The sequence below is a fragment of the Gymnoscopelus microlampas genome (genome assembly GCF_963454915.1).
Source record: "Gymnoscopelus microlampas genome assembly, chromosome: 13".
NCBI classification, from domain to species: domain Eukaryota; kingdom Metazoa; phylum Chordata; class Actinopteri; order Myctophiformes; family Myctophidae; genus Gymnoscopelus; species Gymnoscopelus microlampas.
Genome location: NC_139950.1, coordinates 4,104,796 through 4,125,610, shown reverse-complemented (window position 1 = coordinate 4,125,610; position 20,815 = coordinate 4,104,796). Strand labels below are relative to the sequence as shown.

Here is a 20,815-nt window from a genome sequence, read left to right as displayed (position 1 = left end):
ACCACAGAGTTGAGGGGGAGATCTCATTGTTGAGTTAATGAGAATATTAATGAAGACACGTTGATACCAAGAGCCATCAGCAATTGGACCATCAACAGGGAGCTAATTGTCTTCCAAATTGGAGGTGTGAACATCAGAACTGTGGATATGCTAACTGGGTCCCAAGACTGTAGCTTTTTAGCATCTATCCCTTAGTTATAAATTATAGTGTAAACACATCTTTAAATGGAATTCAGAAATAGTTTTAATCCGAGGGTATGCGGTTACCCTAACTCAGAGATTAGACGCCTCTGCCCTGCACAGTCTGAGAGAAATCACAAAACCTCAATAACAGAAATAGTCTAGGTAAGCTTAATTAATTGCAAAACATGACACCCCTTATTCAAAACAGATGGCGAATGCATTCTTCTCTTTATAGGGCCTACACGGGTAATACCACAAACTACCTGTGAGACCTTTATGAATTGAACCTCACAGTCAGCAGTCAGTCAGTTAGTCAGTCAGTCAGTCAGTCAGTCAGTCTCTCTCACAGTCAGTCAGTCAGTCAGTCAGTCTCTCTCTCACAGTCAGTCAGTCAGTCAGTCAGTCAGTCAGTCAGTCAGTCAGTCAGTCAGTCTCTCTCTCACAGTCAGTCAGTCAGTCTCTCTCTCACAGTCAGTCAGTCAGTCAGTCAGTCAGTCAGTCAGTCAGTCAGTCAGTCAGTCAGTCAGTCTCTCTCTCACAGTCAGTCAGTCTGTCAGTCTCTCTCTCACAGTCAGTCAGTCAGTCAGTCAGTCTCTCTCTCACAGTCAGTCAGTCAGTCAGTCAGTCTCTCTCTCACAGTCAGGGTATGCGGTTACCCTAACTCAGAGATTAGACGCCTGTGCCCTGCACAGTCTAATAGAAAGCACAAAGCTTTAAAAAATAAGTCTGCCTCATCCAGGCAGTTGGCCAGAAGCCACTTTGAGTGGTAGTTGGGATAAACGCAGTCAGTGGAGCAAACGCAGTCCGCACCAATAATATTTACGATTCTGTCCCTATCGGTACATAACTCGGACGGCGCTGAGTCGACTAGCAGCCCATCGGCTGGTCGACGCGGGCACTCGCGCCTGGAGGCGCTCGGGCGCGTCTCCTCAGCCTCAAGGTCTGCTGAGTCGGCGCGCCTCCGTCATGGCCTATAACTTATAATATATAAATGGCGAGCGACTTCCGCACCCTCGGTGAGGACACCCCACAGCTCTGTTATCGAATAAACAACGCACCGCCAGACCACATGTCGCCAACTGACTCGCCACGGCGGCCGCGCTGAATTTACGCGTCGCGTAGGGGACATCTCATTGCTCACTACACCTTTTCCACCGCGCAACATAATTAATTCTACTCACCAAATGTCGGACAAAACGGAAGGGGAGGCAGCTTCGTACCGTTTACCGTGCACACCACCGACACCGAACGGCGACGGGTTTCGCCGAAACAACACCAGCGGCCGCCATTGCACTCTGCCCATCTCCTCCACAACACCACACACACAGCTCCTTTGCTTCAACCCCCCCCCCTTCTTACGTACCTCCTTTGTTCCACCCAGGCCGTTACTTTCACTTCACTCATGTCTCGATCACAATATGTCCGTCCTTCACGTGCCATGTTCATCCCAAACACAAAAACAAACAGCCACGGCCACAGCACAGCACGCTGCCCAGGGTAATCTGGTAAACAAACCTGCCTAGGTTCATGACACCAAAGGACTCGACAGTGATGTCATCATTATGCAACCCGGAAGTACAAATACCAAGGATAGGTCAGTGATGTCAGTCGGGTTGCCAAGTTTGCTGCCAGGTTTTAAAAAACAAGCGACAGAAACAAGCAAACCGTGCATGAAAAAAACTAAAACTGCCGAAGGGGTCCGCCATGTTCCAGGGGGGTCCCCGGGGGTCCCAACACTCACAGGGGTCGGCGGACCACCAGGGGGTCCGCGGACCACCAAAGTAACAATCAATATTAACATTTTTTCCAATTTTTATTATTATTATTTTTTTTCCTTTTGGACACTTTTACTCCGGCGATTTGGGTACCCCAATATACACGCACCCACGCTGGGCCCCGTGCGCGGCTGGGGTTGAGGGGGGCGTAGCCCCCCGAAACTCTAGTAACTTATAATTATAAATTATAGTGAAAACACATCCTTAAATGGAATTAAGAAATGGTTTTACCTTTAGTCTAGGTAAACTTAATTAATTGCAAAACATGACACCCCTTATTCAAAACAGATGGCGAATGCATTCTTCTCTTTATAGGGCCTACACAGGTAATAAAATTGCCTATGAGACCTTTATGAATTGAACCTCACAGTCAGCAGTCAGTCAGTCAGTCAGTCAGTCAGTCTCTCTCTCACAGTCAGGGTATGCGGTTACCCTAACTCAGAGATTAGACGCCTCTGCCCTGCACAGTCTGATAGAAATCACAAAGCCTTAATAACAGAAATAGTCTAGGTAAGCTTAATTAATTGCAAAACATGACACCCCTTATTCAAAACAGATGGCGAATGCATTCTTCTCTTTATAGGGCCTACACAGGTAATACCACAAACTACCTGTGAGACCTTTATAAATTGAACCTCACAGTCAGCAGTCAGTCAGTCAGTCAGTCAGCCTGCCTGCCTGCCTCTCTTTCTCTCTCTCGCTCTCTCGCTCTCTGCCTGCCTCTTCCTGTCTCTGTCCTATCCCTCGAAACCGCTTATTGCTGCTTGCAGCTATATTATTTTATTTATGTTGAACTGATCTGACAATTAAACAAAAATAACTTAAACCTAAAATCATTTGAAAACCTTATTCTTAGCACATTGCATGCCAGAGTTTATTGTCTCCGCCAGGCCGAAAGGCATGGCAAGAGAGTATGTTTTTCCTCCTGTCCATCCGTCTGTGACCAGCTAATCTCCGGCACCGTTGGCTTGATTGTAATCTGAGTTCCCAGAAGTTTTCGCCAGCTCTGGCGAGGAACTTCTGGGCCACAGCCCTGGTATTTGTGGGCGGGATGTACGTCACGCTCTGAATCTGAGCGGACACGCCTCTTACCGGTCTGAGAGCTGTGCAACTCGTCTAAAAAGTCCGACGAGAGGCAAACAGCAGTACACAACAATGGCGGCCGAAATTTCTCAAGGGGAAATTGCTTCCCGTCGATCCTATTTAGATGCATCACCCACTGCATGTGGATCCCGCCCCCTTTTCTTCATTGGCTGTTGATTTGAATCACAACGCAGTGGCCGCGCCCCTGCTGTCCAAGCTCCGACGCTAACCCTCCCAGACTAGCTTGATTGCAGCGAAACTGTGCACACACACTCCCTGGATGCCAATTCAGAACCTCTGCCCCGAATGTTTCTCATGGGCCTTTTATAGCGCCATCAGGAGGCCGATTTGTGCAAAACATATTTTTTGACAGTACAGATGTTGTCCAAAAATCACGCAAATCGGTACACAGTATCTCTATAGTCATCCACCCTGATTGGCTAAAAATGTCTTCCAAAGTTTGCAGGAGTGCTCCGTTTTGAACAAAATGCCTCAAATCATGAACACAGCATGCAATTTCAGTGAAATTTTACACGCACATTCCCATTAGGCCGAGGAAGAAATACCATTTGAACATTTTTAAATCAGCCTCATGGTGGCGCTATAACAGGCCGATTCGTGTTTTTACCTATAACTGCACCGATCTGTGTAAAACTTTGTTTGCACACTCCCTAGAGATCAAAGAAAAACCTTTGCCCTGCATTTTTCACATCTGCCTTTTATAGCGCCACCAGGAGGCCGACTTATGTAAAACACATTATTTTATACTACTCCTTCCAATTTTATCCAAATTTCATGCAAATCGGTACACATGATCTCTATAGTCATGTGATCAAGACGGATGTGTTTGATTTTTCATATTCCATCCTGATTGGCTAAGATTGACATCTAAAGTTTGCATTATTGGCTTGTTTTGAACAAAATTCCTCATGAACGCACCGTCCGATTGCGATCAAACTTTGCACGCACATTCACACTATGTTGAGGAACAAATTACACCCTTTTAACATTGGCCTGTCATAGCGCCACCAGCAGGTCTAATTTAGCAAAACAAATATTTTTAACAAAATGCCTCAAATCATGAATGCAGTCAGTGTCCGATTGTCGTGCAAGGCCTAAGAAGAACTGGCACCTTTTCACATTGGCCTATTATAGCGCCACCAGGAGGCCACAATAACCTATCTGACCTGGCGGAGACCTGTGCTCCGAGGAGCACTTTTTCTAGTTCATAAAGTACTCACCCACTGCCAGCGATTTATTGATTTTTTTTTTTTCACCTCGCCACAGACCTCGCGTGTTATGATCGCGTGTTCAACTCTTTGTAGACACACAGGGTAGTTGTTAAAAAACGTTTCAAACAGCGTTCAGAGCGGAGAAAAAAAAGCCTAGATAATGGCAATTTAGCGGAAGCTTTTAGAGCGGCTGCAGGCGGAAACGAAAATCTTTGATTGACGTAATTTCCGTATCCGGGTGGTGCTACAATGAAATGTGTCACTGCGAGAGAGTGCTACAATGAAATGTATCCCTGCGAGAGAGAGAAAAAAGAAAAGACCACTTCACGTAGGCTACGCGATTGGCACGCTGCGGCTTTATGTAGGTTTGCGTAGATCTACGCGATTGGCATGCAATGTGTTCAAAGAAAACAATACACAAATGTCACATCATCTTCTCTCCCACTTGGAGGAGACCCCCTGGCAGACCAAGGACCAGATGGAGGGATTATTGGCCCCATTCACGGCCCAAATTGCTAAACACACTAATATCTGATTTAGGACTAGGCAAGAGGCGTTTTCCCGCAAACTTGCTATTCTGGGGCACCCCCCTTACCCGCCAAACACCTGCGCTACCCCTTACATTATGCATAGGTGTGGTTTGGGCGTTACAATGATAAAACCAATCACCGTGCCAGAAGCCTTTGCCTTTTAGAGAAGACTGCGCTAGCCGTCATCCCCAATCCAATATATGCTCTCCTATCTCCCTGTCTGCACTGTTGCCTGGTCTGATTATTATAAGCCACATTGGGCTTGTTTTCCTGCCGGATCTTAGCCTATTGTGTTCACAATAATAAGTAACTTGTCATATTAGTCAGATCCGGAATAGTATATGAAAGCCATGTAAAATATTTATACTATTGGAATCTTACACACCGGCTGCTCCCAAATAATTAATTACATCATGTTGCGACAACGCTCCTACAGGCAGCCATGGACCTCCAGCTGGTCGACCACAGGGCCGGGCGGTGGTACACAGACATACAGTAGCACATGGGTATAATAAATTGGCCAGTTTTAGGAAAGATCTATGTACTCACGTTGGCTGTTATTGTTCTATATCCACCATTCTAATGGATTCCAGGGGTGTGTAAACATCTCTGAAGTAGCCCCATTTAGTTTCCTCTGAAGTGACGCAGTTAACTTACATCCATATTGTCCCTGTTCTCTTTCATCATCCACCTTTGTTCAATAATCCCGAACTGAGCTACACTTTAAGTTTACATCAATCATAGCCTCTCAAACCCAGATACATTGCTGCACGCGTAATGTGCGTGGCCTACCTACCCAAAATAACAGGCATACAAGCTATCAACGCCCTGCGTCATGGCGCGTCGACAGCTTACAGATCTGTTATTTTGGGCAGCATAAACAATGAGGCGCGATCGAGCGGCGCATGAGGCGTGCGTGCGCCACGGAGTAGCCTAACACTAAACCAAACACATTACATTACGTGGTCAACAACATACTAGACATGTAACTTGCTTGGAGCTTTTAATGCAGTGGTTCTCAACCAATGGGTCGAGACCACCACAACAGAGCACACAACACCAGGCATTGTGAGCTTGCCTTGTAGATCTGCTATTTTCACAATATTTATCTGTGGAACCGAGTCAAACAAAATGGGGGGGTCCCCAGTTCAAATATGGTTATTTTTGGGGGGTCGATGGCCTGAAAAGATTGAGAACCTCTGCTTTAATGCAGTAAACATGAACGTAGCGTTTACGTGGGGAATATAATAATAATAATAATATATATAATATAAAATATAATATTCACCCGCAGCTGCCCAGCTAGCAGATCGGCGTTGCAACCGACGTCAGGCCGGCCTGGACAGAGCGGGCCCCGCCGAGCGGAGGCTCACCCTCCTCACGCCCTCCTCACGCCGGAGATGTCTCGCTCACCGAAATGTCCGGCGGAGTAGCATTTTAGAAGAGTCTGCGGCGGTCTGCAGCCAGCGTCACGACGTCCTGACGCTGTTAATGCCACGCTTTGAATTTTCCCTATACATTCTGACCATTGGTTCTCAAAGTGGGGTCCAGGGACCACCATGGGTCTTGAGGGAGTTCCAGGGGGTCCCCAGCTAAATGATAGGAAGGAACCAAATGGACCCTTATGGGTCTGTAAGTAAAAGTGTACATGGAACCAAATGGACCCGTGAAAAGTGTACGTTATACGTGTTTCAGAGTTAAATTAACCATGATTTTAATTAAAGATAAAGATTAATTTGGGTCCCAAAGATAGAAATGCCATTGGACTGGGGTCCCTGAAATTAAACTGGGTGAACTGCTATCATCACTGCTATCACTTCATTTTCACTGCTATCACAGCACAGAAATAATCCAAATATACAAATTCAACACCATTAAAAAAGTGAAACGTAAAACTATTTATATAAACTCTGTCTGTCTGCCTGTCTGGCTGTATGGGTCTGTAAAGCTATATTTTTGCTACAGTCGTATGACAGTTGCACAAATAAAAAATAAGAACATTTTGGCAGCTTCCCTGCTGTATCTGAGTATGCTGACCCCTGATGTACATGAAATAATGCAGTAAAGACTTTTTTTCTCTTTTTTTTATTAGAAAAAGGCACAGAGATAATCCAAATATACAAATGACATTATCAAAAAAGTGAACAAGTAAAACTATAAAAAAAAGTAGTCCAAATTAAACACTATCAAAAAAGTCAACAAGTAAAACTATAACATTTTTTTTGTGCCATTTCCCCCCCTAAACCTGAAGCCATTTGTAATCGTGTATATTAATGTTATTTAATGTTCAAAACAAAATAAGGTGACCTCAGTAATAATACTGATAATAGTACTACTGAATACTTCCAAGGATTAATTGCTCCTCAGTTGTTGTTTTTTTTATCTTTGTTGTTTTTATTATTCTTATTCTGTTGCTATTATATTTATTCCTTGCATTGTTAATTCTAATTTAGAGTTGATGTATTTGCTTATTTAAAACAAAATATATATAATGAAGTGTCTTGTTATTATTATAAATATCATTATTATTATTACCCTTATTATTATTATTATTATTATTATTATTATTATTATTATCAAGTTGTATAATTCATTATTAGCACTAAACATACTTTATTTAGGCCTTACAGCAGGAACTCAATATACTCCAGTTCAGTAGGTGGCGATATACACCGGATATACGCAACGGACGCTTACATCAAATCAATGACCAGTGTTGCCATATTTTGCGAGAGAAATAAGCAGCCAGGTCTATGAAAACAAGCCCAAAACTGTGTATTGCTGGCTATAGTCATGTGGTGACTATAGGCCACATGGCCTAGATATGTATGTGTATATATATATTGAAAATAGCCGATGTACAAGCTCACAACGCGTCTTCAAACAAACCCAAAGTCGCTTATAATAAGCAGACATGGCAACACTACAGCTCCATTCCTTGAGCAATGGTAGGACATCCGGTTGCTTCTGCGTCGTCCCTTCTCTTTCTCCTCTATGCTTCTCGACAGAGGGAAAACATACCGCTGATATATCTATCCTTTTCCTCCGGGGAAATATCATTTAAAGGTTAGTGTATTAGCCTACTATTTTTTTTGTATCTGTTTGGATGTATGCCTGCTGTGTGTAGTCTAAATATCTCGTTTTACAAATGTTTGACTGTTTCATTGTGTACATGTTAGCGTGCTAGCCTACTGTAGCTAACTGACTAGACTTTTCTTGCTACCCACATTACTTTTAATCACGTCACAGAGTTATGATACTAACTGTTGATCGATGGATTGGTAGGTGAATCTGTGTTATGGATACTTGTACTTATTTTATTTATATAGATCGCCGAGCTCATGTTAGCTGAAGGCTAGAATAAGGCAGAATTAAGCTAAAAGCTTACACACACACACACACACACACACACACACACACACACACACACACACACACACACACGGCTGCTAATTTTCTTAATTACTTTGCTTTACATTAAATGAACTGGCTGCTGAAAATAGCCAATCTACAATCTTATGCCACAGCCGAAATCTTAAATGTATTTTTTCCTTCTCTTTTCTTTCTCTCTACAGCATAACCTCCAGGTTAGCATCATGGAACCCAGCTGTACCATTTTGGACAAGAGGAGTTCTCCTCAGGTATGAAGGCAACAATTATATATTTTCATCGTGGAGTTCTGATGTTGCTGAGCCTTTACATAAAATAAAACAACAAACATGACTTTATTAAACACTGGTTAGCAGCTAAATGCAGGCCCCAGAAAATGTTAAGACCCTGCATTGATATTAGTATGTTACTGTTTGTAGTTTTTTCCTGCGATGGAGCATGATACGGCTTTGATTGTGTCTAACCCTTCTCTTTTTCTTTTTAATTTTCTTTCTTTCTCAGATGTTTCTGCTCGTCATTTCCTGCGTCACAGCAGTGGGGATGAAGAGATCGGGAGCATCTGTGATGATCAAGCTTATAAAACCATGGTAGGTTTAACATGAGTCTAGAAGTAATGTACAGCATAAAGTAGAGCCTGACTAAAAAAACAAAAACTGTTTGATTACTTACACACTATCCCTGTGTCTGTATGTTCCAGACGCAGCGCTGTTTGACCTGGTGAGGGCAGTGACCACATTCAAGAACCTCTTGGACCTCACGTTTTGCAAGGTAAGGGTGTGACTACACAGTTATCCAAAATAGCCAATCTACAAGCTCACAGCACGCCACATTTATTTTACCATAAATCCCTGAAACCTCTCTATGTCATGATAGTTGAAAATTATGTGAAAATGGTGTTGGTGTGGAAATTTAGTGAGGCATTGGAAGAGGGGAACTGATCAATGTATCAAGGGTTTCTACACACTGAGTTAAATTAACATACATTTCACTATATAAATTGGGGTCTCAGAGATAGCCATGCCATTAACAGGGTCTGTAGACCTGATGCATGTTAAATTGGGGGTCCTTATTATTAAAACCAACACCACCGTTGTCTAATTTATTTCCTTTCTCTCCCTCTCAGTTGGCGTTCGTTGGGTGGCTCACGTGACGCGTTCCACATGAAGGAACTGCATTGGCTTTGGAAGAAGAGGCGGGCGACAGACACCAGCACACAGAACCCAAAATTGAATTAAATGAACAGTGGCCCATTTTGTATTCATTCCAGTAGCTTTGATATGGCTCTGAGTCTGTGGCATGTTAACTAGAAACACATACAGTACACCAGGACAAACTACAGCGGTAACACATGGAATCAAAATGGACCTTTACATGTCTGAGCGTCTGTGTACGGATAGAACCAAATGGACCCTTACAGGTCTGCAAGAGTACAAATGGACCTGCCCTGCCAAGGTAAAGAGCAGTAACTAAGTTTTTGGACACGCCGACTTATTTGAGTATCCCAAAGGTCAAATTAGCCTTTGTGATTTTGGGGGATAAACAATTACCTCAAGAACAGATGCACAATTAGTGTAATATCACTTATATGCCGATATCTCATTTGGCTGACCAGTTGAATCACTTTTAAACCCATTTTTCAGTGATTTTTGATTTCGTAGTTACTGCTCTTTACCTTGGCAGGGCAGCATAGATCTCCTATTTTTTAACATTCTTATGCATTTTTTACTTGACATTCTGCTCAATGGGTATGTTTACTTTTGTCCAGTAGCTTTGATATCGCTCTGAGTCTGTAGCATGTTAACTAGAAACACATACACCAGTAACACATGGAACCAAAATGGACTTTACATGTCTGAAAGTCTGTGTACAGATGAAACCAAATGGACCCTTACAGGTCTGCAACTCTGAGTGTACAAATGGACCATAGATCTCCTATTTTTTAATATTCTTATGCATTTTTTACTTGACATTCTGCTCAATGGGTATGTTTACTTGTTTTGTTACTTTAAGTAGGCTATTGATTACCCAGTCTGACTTCACACATATTATTACAGCATTGATACTTTTATGTGGAATACTTTTCTCACTGTCTGCCATTTTAAAGTGATACATTTGTATTTTAGGATTATTATTTCTGTGCCTTCCTTTTCTAATAAATACCATAACAATGGAGTTAATGTCTGTGCTGCATTATTTCATGTAGGCCATGTATTTTATGCATTATGTCATGTTCTTAGACAGATACTTAGAGATACAGGGGAACTGTGTGATGGGGACCTTATTCTGTATTGCTACTTGACATGTTTAGAAACCTCAAATGCGGGGGGTGTAACAATGGCCGCTAAATATAGGGGATGAAAGGGAGGAGGGGGGATTCCCAAAGGGAGGGAGGGAGGGGGGGGGGGGGGGGGGGTACATACAGCATATTATATGACGGCGCTACGCTACCCGGCCGCTATCGACGAACGCCACGGTTGGCGTTCACCGCCGGAGTGAGGCTGATTAGCGGCTCGGCGTGACGCGCGGCTCACGCTGATCAAGGACGCCGAGTGGACGCGGCGTGTCCCGCCCGGCGGACGCCCCGGTCGGCGTGGCGTGGGGACGGCCTCACGCCAGAAATGTGCGATATTTTGCTAGCTGGGTGGGTTTAACGAGACAGCAGCCAAAATGAAAATGCGACATTTCCTAAACGTGCTATCACAGATGATCCGATCATCTTATAAAAAATGTAAGTGCTTAAGATTTTAGCCCAAACCCGACGGGACCCGACCCGGCCCGGGTCCAATTGGTCACGTATGTGTCAAGCTTTGGGTCGGGCTGGGTTAGGCAACAAAATACAACTTTTTTCTTCTTTTTTTAATCCAAATCAATTCATATATTAATTAATTTGTATATGAAAGCTATTCAAGCTATTCGCAACTATTTCCGATCAAACAAAGTAATCCAAACTATTTTGTACTCCTTATGCTCCTTTTGCTTGTTAAAGCATCATTTATTAAGACATGACAGCAATATGGAAAAAACGAAAATATCTCAATTAAAAATACATTTCATAGAATAACCGAATATCATTTTGAAAATGGTTATAGGGGCAGTGTATATATTTATACAGCCCTATTTTCTCCTAGCTGTTTTTAGCGGCGCTAGCCGCTCTATACCTTTAGGCATAGAGCGGATCCTGCTATACCTGACTTTGTCCGTGTTCACCGTCAACGTTCTGATTGGTCAGACCCATCAACGTTCTGATTGGTCAGACCCGTCAACGTTCTGATTGGTCAGACCCGTCAACGTTCTGATTGGTCAGACCCGTCAACAAAGTGATTGGTCAAGCTTCACGTGACACATGGCTATAAACACATTATAAACACATATCGATGACAAAATGTATCAAAGGTGCCGCTACCTTCACACAGGGTGTGATTTTTAAAAATAAAATATAGACTGTTGGAATTGGGTAGAATGACTCCTGTTCTTAACGAATTACCAAGATTTAATGAGAAAAAAGGCTTCTTTAGAAAAATGACTGACGGGCTGGGCTGGGCCTAATTTGTCAATTATTAGTCGAGCCAGGCTGAAATATTTAGGGGATATGAAAGCTCTAGTTTGAAGTGCTCATGTGGCCTTATAGTCGCTTCTTTTTGTTTTCATATCTGTGGTTGCTTATTTCTTGCCAAGGCTGGCAACACGGCTCATGGTCCACCATGCGCTCTGTGGCTGCACTGAGGTGATTTAACATGGGGCCGATGTTTCGTTTCTAAGTCTAAGCTTGCCTTTCAGTAAAACCACATTTGATAGACATAAGTATCACCTACATATTACTGATTAGAGAGAATTTTATATTTTTGTAATCAGTTAATTATTTCCTGCATAATCAATGAATAAAACTGACGTGTAAAGTGGAGTATTGCATTGCAGATGCACAAATTGTCTTATTTAAATAGACTATCATCTTATATAAATACAATTGACACAAGGAATTGACACCCTTCCTTCTGCTGATTATAGTAAAATTAGAATCACAGAGATTTGTTGACAATATTAGCCTAGTAGAGAGAGGTGCGCGCTTTGCATCCTGTCTCCACAAAGCCATTGCAGTGTCTGTGTGCACTTGGCGGGTGCTTTTAGAATCCGCTGTCCCCCCTCCCAAAGCCGTACCCATGTGTGTGTGCAGAATAGCAATGTGGGGGATATAGCAACAACACGCCCACGGGCACGCCTCCACGCGCAAATAACGGTGTCGGCATAATGGGTGACGGGCAGGTGCTAGAATAACATTTTGGGACAGGGCAGCTCCCTTATCCGTATTTAACAGGTTTAGGGTAGGGTTTAGGCTTTAGGAGCAACCGCTGAATAGCGGCCTAAATCTCCACACTGGCCTTGGAACGCCTTGGGATCCCCTAGGAGGAAGTGGCTAATGTTTCCTGGTAAAGGGAAGACTGGAGCTCTCTTCTGAAACTCTTGCCCCCTTCCATTGAAGATGGATGTATGGATGGATATCATCTTCATGATATCCATCTTCATCCATCATCATGATATCATCTTTATCTAAAATTCTAAATCGAAGATAAATATATAGAGAACATAAAGTATACCATTAATGGTATGTAGAACATATCAATGTAAATTCCCATCGAAAGGAGGTGTCATTCACTGCCGCCTTTTTCCCTTTTCTCTGTACATATAGTGTTTGTATTTGTTGATGTACTATTGTGTTACGTTTTTTTTAATTGAATACTATGGAAACAACAGATATTTACAGATATTTGTTTTACATCACCAAGTTCGCACAGGTCTGCTTTCCGATACTGCACCGCCACCCCACATGACATATCCCCCCTTCTCTGTCATACTTCGACTATTCGGAAATAAGCTGATCTACAATGTGATGCATTGTGAGCTTGTATATCTGCTATTTTGAAAAAAGCTTAACATTCTTTGGAAAATGTAAGCTATGTTGATTAATTGAATACATATAGACACACAGGGACCACAAATTTCACGCCCACTTTTGAGACAGCGCCGCTACTCGAGGTCTGTTAGAACGATGAACTGCAGCTGCCAATGCATTCCCTATGAGAGGATATGAGAGTTAGCATACTTTTAAAATTATCCTACATTAACTGGAGACAATATAATAAAAAATATGTTTCCAAATGTGTGTCTTTATCAACATATCTTCTTGTTTTCTTAATAGTTGATGTGTTTCACATTTAATTTGCCACTTTAATGGGTTACCCATAATGTTAACACAGCAGAGGGGAGACGGCAGACAGACAAGTAGTTGCATTTTCAGTGACATCACTGTCTTTACGAGCGCTGAGCACCGAGCGCCAACTTTGAATTCTAATCCCAATCCCGACTGACTTTGTTCATGTCTATATTTTGAACATGTCATAGGCTTATATTAATTTTCTACCTACCTCGGAGGTCCGACGGTACATGGAAAAATTAAAACGTGTGGGTTTACCATTGTTGTATTAACTTGCCTGAATATAAATTGGGGATATAACCCAACTAAATGGAGAAGTGACATATCCCGACATTTTCAACTACTTAGTGAATTCTCCAGGTTAGTATTAATATACAAATAGTCTTGAAAGAAGCTGTTTGGATAATTGTCCAAAATAAATAGCCTATAAAAATTATACATGAGATCTGGGTATTGAAAACCTCAAGGAATGCGTATATTCCATGCGACTAATTGAAATTGACTGAAATTGTTAAAATTATGTTTTTATGTGGACACGCCTCCAGTTCATTAAGTATACCTGGTTCTCACCTTAGCACCTCCTCCACCACCTTAGCACTACCCACCTGTCCTAGTCCCTCCTCCTCCTCATGCCCACACCTGTTGTGTTATGATAATGAGGGGAAGGGTATGTTTTTACTATGTCACTAAAGCGCTGTTTCTCTATTGGCACGTTTGACCCTCAAGGTTTCAGCCTCCAGGTAGAAACTCAAAATAGTCAGAGCAGACATAAAACACCATAAAAACACCACCAGGGGGCTTAATGAAGTTCTATCAACCTCATAGACACATGAAAAACAGAAAAAGTGCAAAACCAATGCACCACCTCTTTAAACAAATGGTACAGTTTATTAGAACAGAAAAATAATTGCTACAGCCTCAGTAGTTAACCAGTGAAATTACGGTAGTTTACAATGCCTCTCATGGAGATTGCAATGAGAGCGGCAGTTCATCGGACCTCGAGTAGTGGCGCTGTCTCAAAAGAAGGCGTGAAATTTGTAGTCCCTGTGTGTCTCCATACGACCAGAATGGAAACAAGCCCCGAGGACTTTTTTTGTGTAATCCCTTTAGCTTTAATGTCTGTTTACATTTCTGACAAATAAAGTACTCAATCGATCAATCAAAAATACATTAGATGCACCGCCATCTTTATAGTTTGAACATCGTTGAAATTACCTATATGTCGGAGGGAGACAATGGGCATTACTTAAAGGTTTCATAATATTCAGATTTACAAAACATTAAAAGTCTTTATCATGGTCCTTCAAATGTGTATCAAAATGTTCTCCCCCCCAAAGGAGAAGGATAGGGGAAGGGCGGGGAGGAGAGGGGGTGGGATTAATGGACTATGACGTCAAAGTCCAGGGGCCAATCCCAGCACTTTGTTTTGCGTAATTATTCATAAAACCCCAGACCACAGAAAATCCACTGAATGTTCAAAGTTCCGTTTTTTTGGGTGTAATTGGAGTCATAAAACAAAACAAAAATAAACTAGAAAAAGTGCTCCTCGGAGCACAGGTCTCCGCCAGGTCAGGTACGTTATTGTGGCCTACTGGTGGCGCTATAATAGGCCAATGTGAAAAGGGTGCCATTTATTCCTAGGTCTTTCACGGCAATCAGACACTGCATTCATGATTTGAGGCATTTTGTTCCAAAAATGTGTTTTGCTAAATTAGACCTGCTGGTGGCGCTATAACAGGCCAATGTGAAAAGGGTGGCATTTCTTCCTCGGCCTAGTGGGAATGTGCGTGTGAAATTCCACGGAAATCGCAAGCTGCGTGCATAGTTTAAGGCTTTTTGTTCAAAACGGACCAATCCTGCAAACTTTGGAAGCCAACCATAGGCAATGAGGATGGAATATGGGAAAGCGGACAGATCCGTGTTGATCACATGACTATAGAGATACTGTGTACCGATTTGCATGACGTTTGGATAAAATCTGTAGGAGTAATGTAAAAAAAAATGTTTTGCACAAATCGGCCTCCTGGTGGCGCTATAACAGGCCCATGTGAAAAAATTGGGGCAGAGGTTCTGAATTGGCATCCAGGGAGTGTGTGTGCACAGTTTGGGAGCGAACGGGCCAACGGTGCCAGAGATTAGCTGGTAACACACAGACAGGACGGACGGACAGACACACACACGGACACACGGACGGACGGACGGGGTGGAAAACATACTCTCTCGCCATGCCTTTCGGCCTGGCGGAGACAATAATATCCAAAAATGTATTGTACATAAGTCGGCCTCCTGGTGGCGCTGTAAATGGCAGATGTGAAAAATGCAGTGCAGATGTTTTTCCTTGGTCTCTAGGGAGTGTGCGTGCAAAGTTTCACGCAGATCGGTGCAGTTATAGTTAAAAATGCAAATCGGCCTGTTATAGCGCCACCATGAGGCTGATTTGAAACATGTCAAGTGGCATTTCTTCCTTGCCTAGTGAGAATGTGTGTGTGCAATTTTATGGAAATGGCAAGCTGTGTTCATGATTTGAGGCAGTTTGTTCGAAACGGACCAATCCTGCAAACTTTGGAAGCCACTGTAAGCCAAATAGGATGGAATATGAAATATCGGGCAGATCCATCAGAATCACATGACTATGGAGATACTGTGTACCAGTATGCGTGTTTTTTGGACAGAATCTGAATGAATAATATCCAAAAATGTATTGTACATAAGTCGGCCTCCTGGTGGCGCTGTAAAAAGCAGATGTGAAAAATGCAGTGCAGATGTTTTTCCGTGGCCTCTAGGGAGTGTGCGTGCAAAGTTTCACGCAGATCGGTGCAGTTATAGTTAAAAATGCAAATCGGCCTGTTATAGCGCCACCATGAGGCTGATTTGAAACATTTCAAGTGGCATTTCTTCCTCTGCCTAGTGGGAATGTGCGTGTGCAATTTCGTTGAAATGGCAAGCTGCGTTCATGATTTGAGGCAGTTTGTTCAAAATGGACCAATCCTGGAAACTTTGGAAGCCAACCTTAGCCAATGAGGATGGAATATGGGAAATCGGACAGATCAGGGTTATCACATGACTATAGAGATACTGTGTACCGGTTTGCATGACGTTTGGTTAAAAACTGTAGGAGTAATGGGGAAAAATAGGTTTTGCACAAATCGGCCTCCTGGTGGCGCTATAACAGGCCCATGTGAAAAATGTGGGGCAGAGGTTCTGAATTGGCATCCAGGGAGTGGGTGAGCACAGTTTCGCAGCGACCGGGTCAACGGTGCCGGAGATTAGCTGGTAACACACAGACAGGACACACACACACACGGACACACGGACGGACGGAAGGACGGACGGAGGGTAAAACATACTCTCTCGCCATGCCTTTCGGCCTGGCGGAGACAATAAAGATTAATGTCATGAAACCTTTAAGAATTATATATTTAAATGACCCTTTATGTGTATGTGTGACTCTGAATCTAAGTCAGACTTTTCTGCTTTAACCCTTCCATCAACAGAAAGAACTAAACCACCCTCTACCCTGGTCCCTGGTCTTTCAACTGGCTCATCAAGTGGCTCTGGGCATGGAGCACCTTCACAGTCTTACCCCTGATCCCATCATCCACAAGGACCTGAAGCCTGGCAATGTACTGCTGGACACCAACCTAAATGTCAAGGTGAGTCCCAGACAAATGTTTGGATGATTGTTCAAGCTCATATTCATTCAGTTATTGATTGATTGATTGATTGATTGATTGATTGATTGATTGATTGATTGATTGATTGATTGATTGATTGATTGATTGATTGATTGATTGATTGATTGATTGATTGATTGGTTACACACACACACACACACACACACACACACACACACACACACACACACACACACACACACACAGGGCCCTGTCAGCACACACAGAGTAGTATTGTTTGCATACACCCATCTGAGGTGTTTAACCTACTTTATTCACCTGCATCAACATGTTGTGACAGGACAGCCTGAGTGTCTTGTACATGCACCAACTCTACATGAATGTAACAGGCTTACGCTACAAATGCTTAAATGAAACCTGTCAATCCCTAAAAGGTGTTTTCACATACAAAAAGACACGTTTACCACACTGGCGATTGTAAACATACACATTATGAGAAAAGTATCAGAGAATAGGAAAGCATACTATCGCTTACTATATCATCATTCACTCTTGCTCTCTCTCTCCTAACCCTCTCTCTATTCCTCCTTCCATTTATCTGCATGTCTCTCTTCCTCCGTCTCTGCTTCCTTTATTTTCTCTCCATTCTCCTCTCTTATTCATCCAGATCACTGACTTTGGCATTTCCAAGTTAGTCAACGCTGTGACGTCCGTTGATATCAAGGGGAAGGGAACGCCAAGCTACATGCCTCCAGAGGCTTTAATCCCCTCCTTGTCATACACAACCACCCTTGCCTTTGATGTCTACAGGTATAAATCACTGTGGGAGTGTCTGTGTCTATTATATCCTCAGAATCAACTCAGCTGTCTGTTGCTGCAAAGCCCTGTGAACCAACATGTCCAACATAAATCATGAACTGCTCATTATGTGTAGTGGATAGGCTTCATACAATTCAAGTAGAAAGTTCATGTTGTCATGTTGTCATGATGATCTTTCTGTTTTATTAAATTTGTTCTGTTTTGTTTAACAGAAAGTAGATACATGTAGCTACTTATGTGTAAACTAACCTAAGTTCACCTAGGCCTATGTATACACAGTATATGTAAGGTAATTGCTGACGTTGCTGATGTCTCTCTTTTTATTATAGCTATGGGATACTTCTGTGGTCCATTGCGAAGGGGAAAGAACCATATGGCAGCAAGTGATGTTCTCTCACTTCTTTATTTGTTCTTGCTTTGTCCTGTGTGTGTCTTCATTTTCAGTTCTCTCTCCATCAATCTCCCACTCCTTAAATCACTCCGCATTGCCTCTGACTCACAGATGGCACTCTTTGGCTTAATCCAACAATAGCAATAAACACATTATTTGACAAGTACCTATTCTATAGATTACTAAGGATTCTCTTCTCTTCCTTCATCCCCACCCATCGTCCATCTTCCTCTTCTCTCAGGGGATGTTGCGCGCAAGATGCTAGATATTCACATCCCTCAGGGAGAAAGGCCGGACCTGAAAGACCTGAAAGAGGTTGACCCAGAGCAGGCCCCGGGGCTGGAGGACCTGGTACAACTCATGGAGAGGTGCTGGCAGCAAAAACAGCATGAAAGACCCCTGTTTCCAGGTGAGAAGGCTGCCATGTAACAAACATCACTTGGATGGAAAGTTGAATAGTTTTAGACCTCCAACCTGCAGAGATATAACCACAAGTCTGTACGACAAGCAGTGTAAAGTTATGTCAACATTTAGAAAACATATATTCATGACCAATCAGAAAAGGGGGGAGCTAAAGGCCAGTCCACATCAATACAACTAGCAGCAACTCCTTGCAATATGCTACTATACTTGCAACCCTTTTTCCCCAAATGGCAGTTGCAAGGAGTTGCTTTGGGGCAGTCTGGCCTTTAGTTACACCAATGAAGACTAGAGCCATAGTCCAATACTCTAACGTCGACACTCTTGTCCTCCACTCACGCCTCAGGCCTGCCTCTGTGCGAGGAGGTGAGGATTAGATGCAAATCCGGAGGAATCAAGGAAGACAGCCACATTCCAATTCCACACATTCCTGCCTGCTCACTCACTCGATCCTCCTGCATGTCATGTTTTATAAGAGATGCTGCATATCTCAAATATGAGCTGTTTGACTTGCATTCTCCCACACCATGCAAAACAAACAGCACAATTGTATAAATATGGGTACACTGTCAAATCGGGTCGGAAGTTGTAGGGAAGTGTTGAAAGTATTTCGACCGTCGGGTTGCAGCGGGTTTGCGGAGAGGAGGTAGAGTTCTCTGGCTGGCTGATGATGATGATGATGATGAAACGTTGAATTACTTTGTGTGCAAGGCTTGTGTGGTGAATAGCCTATCCTACAGTAGGCTACTCGAACAGAAATGACAGGCTTCCATTTTTAGCGGCACTAGTCGCTCTATACCTTTAGGTATAGAGCGGATCCTGCTCTATACCTGACTTTGTCCGTGTTCACCGTCAACGTTCTGATTGGTCAGACCCGTCAACGTTCTGATTGGTCAGACCCGTCAACGTTCTGATTGGTCAGACCCGTCAACAAAGTGATTGGTCAAGCTTCACGTGACACATGGCTATAAACACATTATAAACACATATTGATGACATAATGTATCAGAGGCGCCGCTACCTTCACACAGGGTGTGATTTTCTAATCATTCTAGCTATTTATTGCTGCAGGCACACAGTGTTTAAGGTTTTAGTTAACATTACATATGAAAGATATGATACGCCAAAATAGATGAAATACAGATGACCTTGTGCCCATGCCCTAAGCACCTTGCAGTCTGTCGGTGTCGTGTCTCAGAAGCATTCAGAAACTTTATTGCACACTTTCCAACCGTCTGATCTCCCGACTTCATTCGACTGCCAGTCTGTACAGTAATCTGTAGTATTCTGTTTGGTGGAGAGCTTAACTAACAGATCAAAATAATATTGTTTTCCCTTGGAATACATAGGACTTCAATGGAAACAAGTCCACTAGGACTTTTTTGAGTAAATCCTTTAAGACCAACCGCTCTATTCTGGGGCGAGTTTGCTTAAACCACTAATTCCTGATTTAGGACTAGGCAAGAGGCGTTCCCCCGCAAAATTCGGTATTCTCTGCCACCTCCCTCACCCGCCAAACACCTGAGCTACCCCTTACATTATGCATAGGTGTGGTTTGGGCGTTACATTGATAAAACCAATCACCGTGCCAGAAGCCATTGCCTTTAAAGATGGAGTGCCATGATATTTTTCAACCCTAAAACCTGATCATAAGGTATTATTATTATGTAAGGATTTTTTTCAAAAAAAAAAAAGTGTACAGAAATTGTTAAAAAAAATGTTTTTATGTGGACACGCCTCCAGTTCATTAAGTATGCCTGGTTCTCACCTTAGCACCTCCTCCACCACCTTAGCACCACCCACCTGTCCTAGTCCCTCCTCCTCCTCATGCCCACACCTGTTGTGTTATGATAATGAGGGGGAGGGTATGTTTTCTGGGGGCTCTGTGATGTCACTATGCCCCTGTTTTTGGATTGGCACGTTTGACTCTCAAGGTTTCAGCCTCCAGGAAAAAACTCCAAATAGTCAGAGAAGACATGAAACACCATAAAACCACCAGCGGGGGCCTTAATGAAGTTCTATCAACCTCATAGACACATGAAAAACAGAAAAAGTGCAAAACCATGGCACCACCTCTTTAAGAGAAGACTGCGCTAGCCGTCATCCCCGATCCAATATGTGCTCTAGCCTATCTCCCTGTCTGCACTG

The 20,815-nt window shown here is 42.9% G+C and overlaps 1 protein-coding gene across 1 annotated transcript in view; it reads left to right on the top strand.

Moving 5' to 3' along the window:
• Window positions 1-20,815, top strand: part of LOC311058248 (uncharacterized protein) — a 48,904-nt gene that overhangs the window by 7,693 nt on the left and 20,396 nt on the right. The window contains exons 4-7 of the mRNA XM_084075620.1: window positions 16,897-17,055; window positions 17,705-17,847; window positions 18,186-18,235; window positions 18,489-18,656. Of these exons, the coding sequence (XP_083931746.1) occupies window positions 16,897-17,055; window positions 17,705-17,847; window positions 18,186-18,235; window positions 18,489-18,656 (520 nt within the window). The remainder of the gene's footprint in view (window positions 1-16,896; window positions 17,056-17,704; window positions 17,848-18,185; window positions 18,236-18,488; window positions 18,657-20,815) is intronic.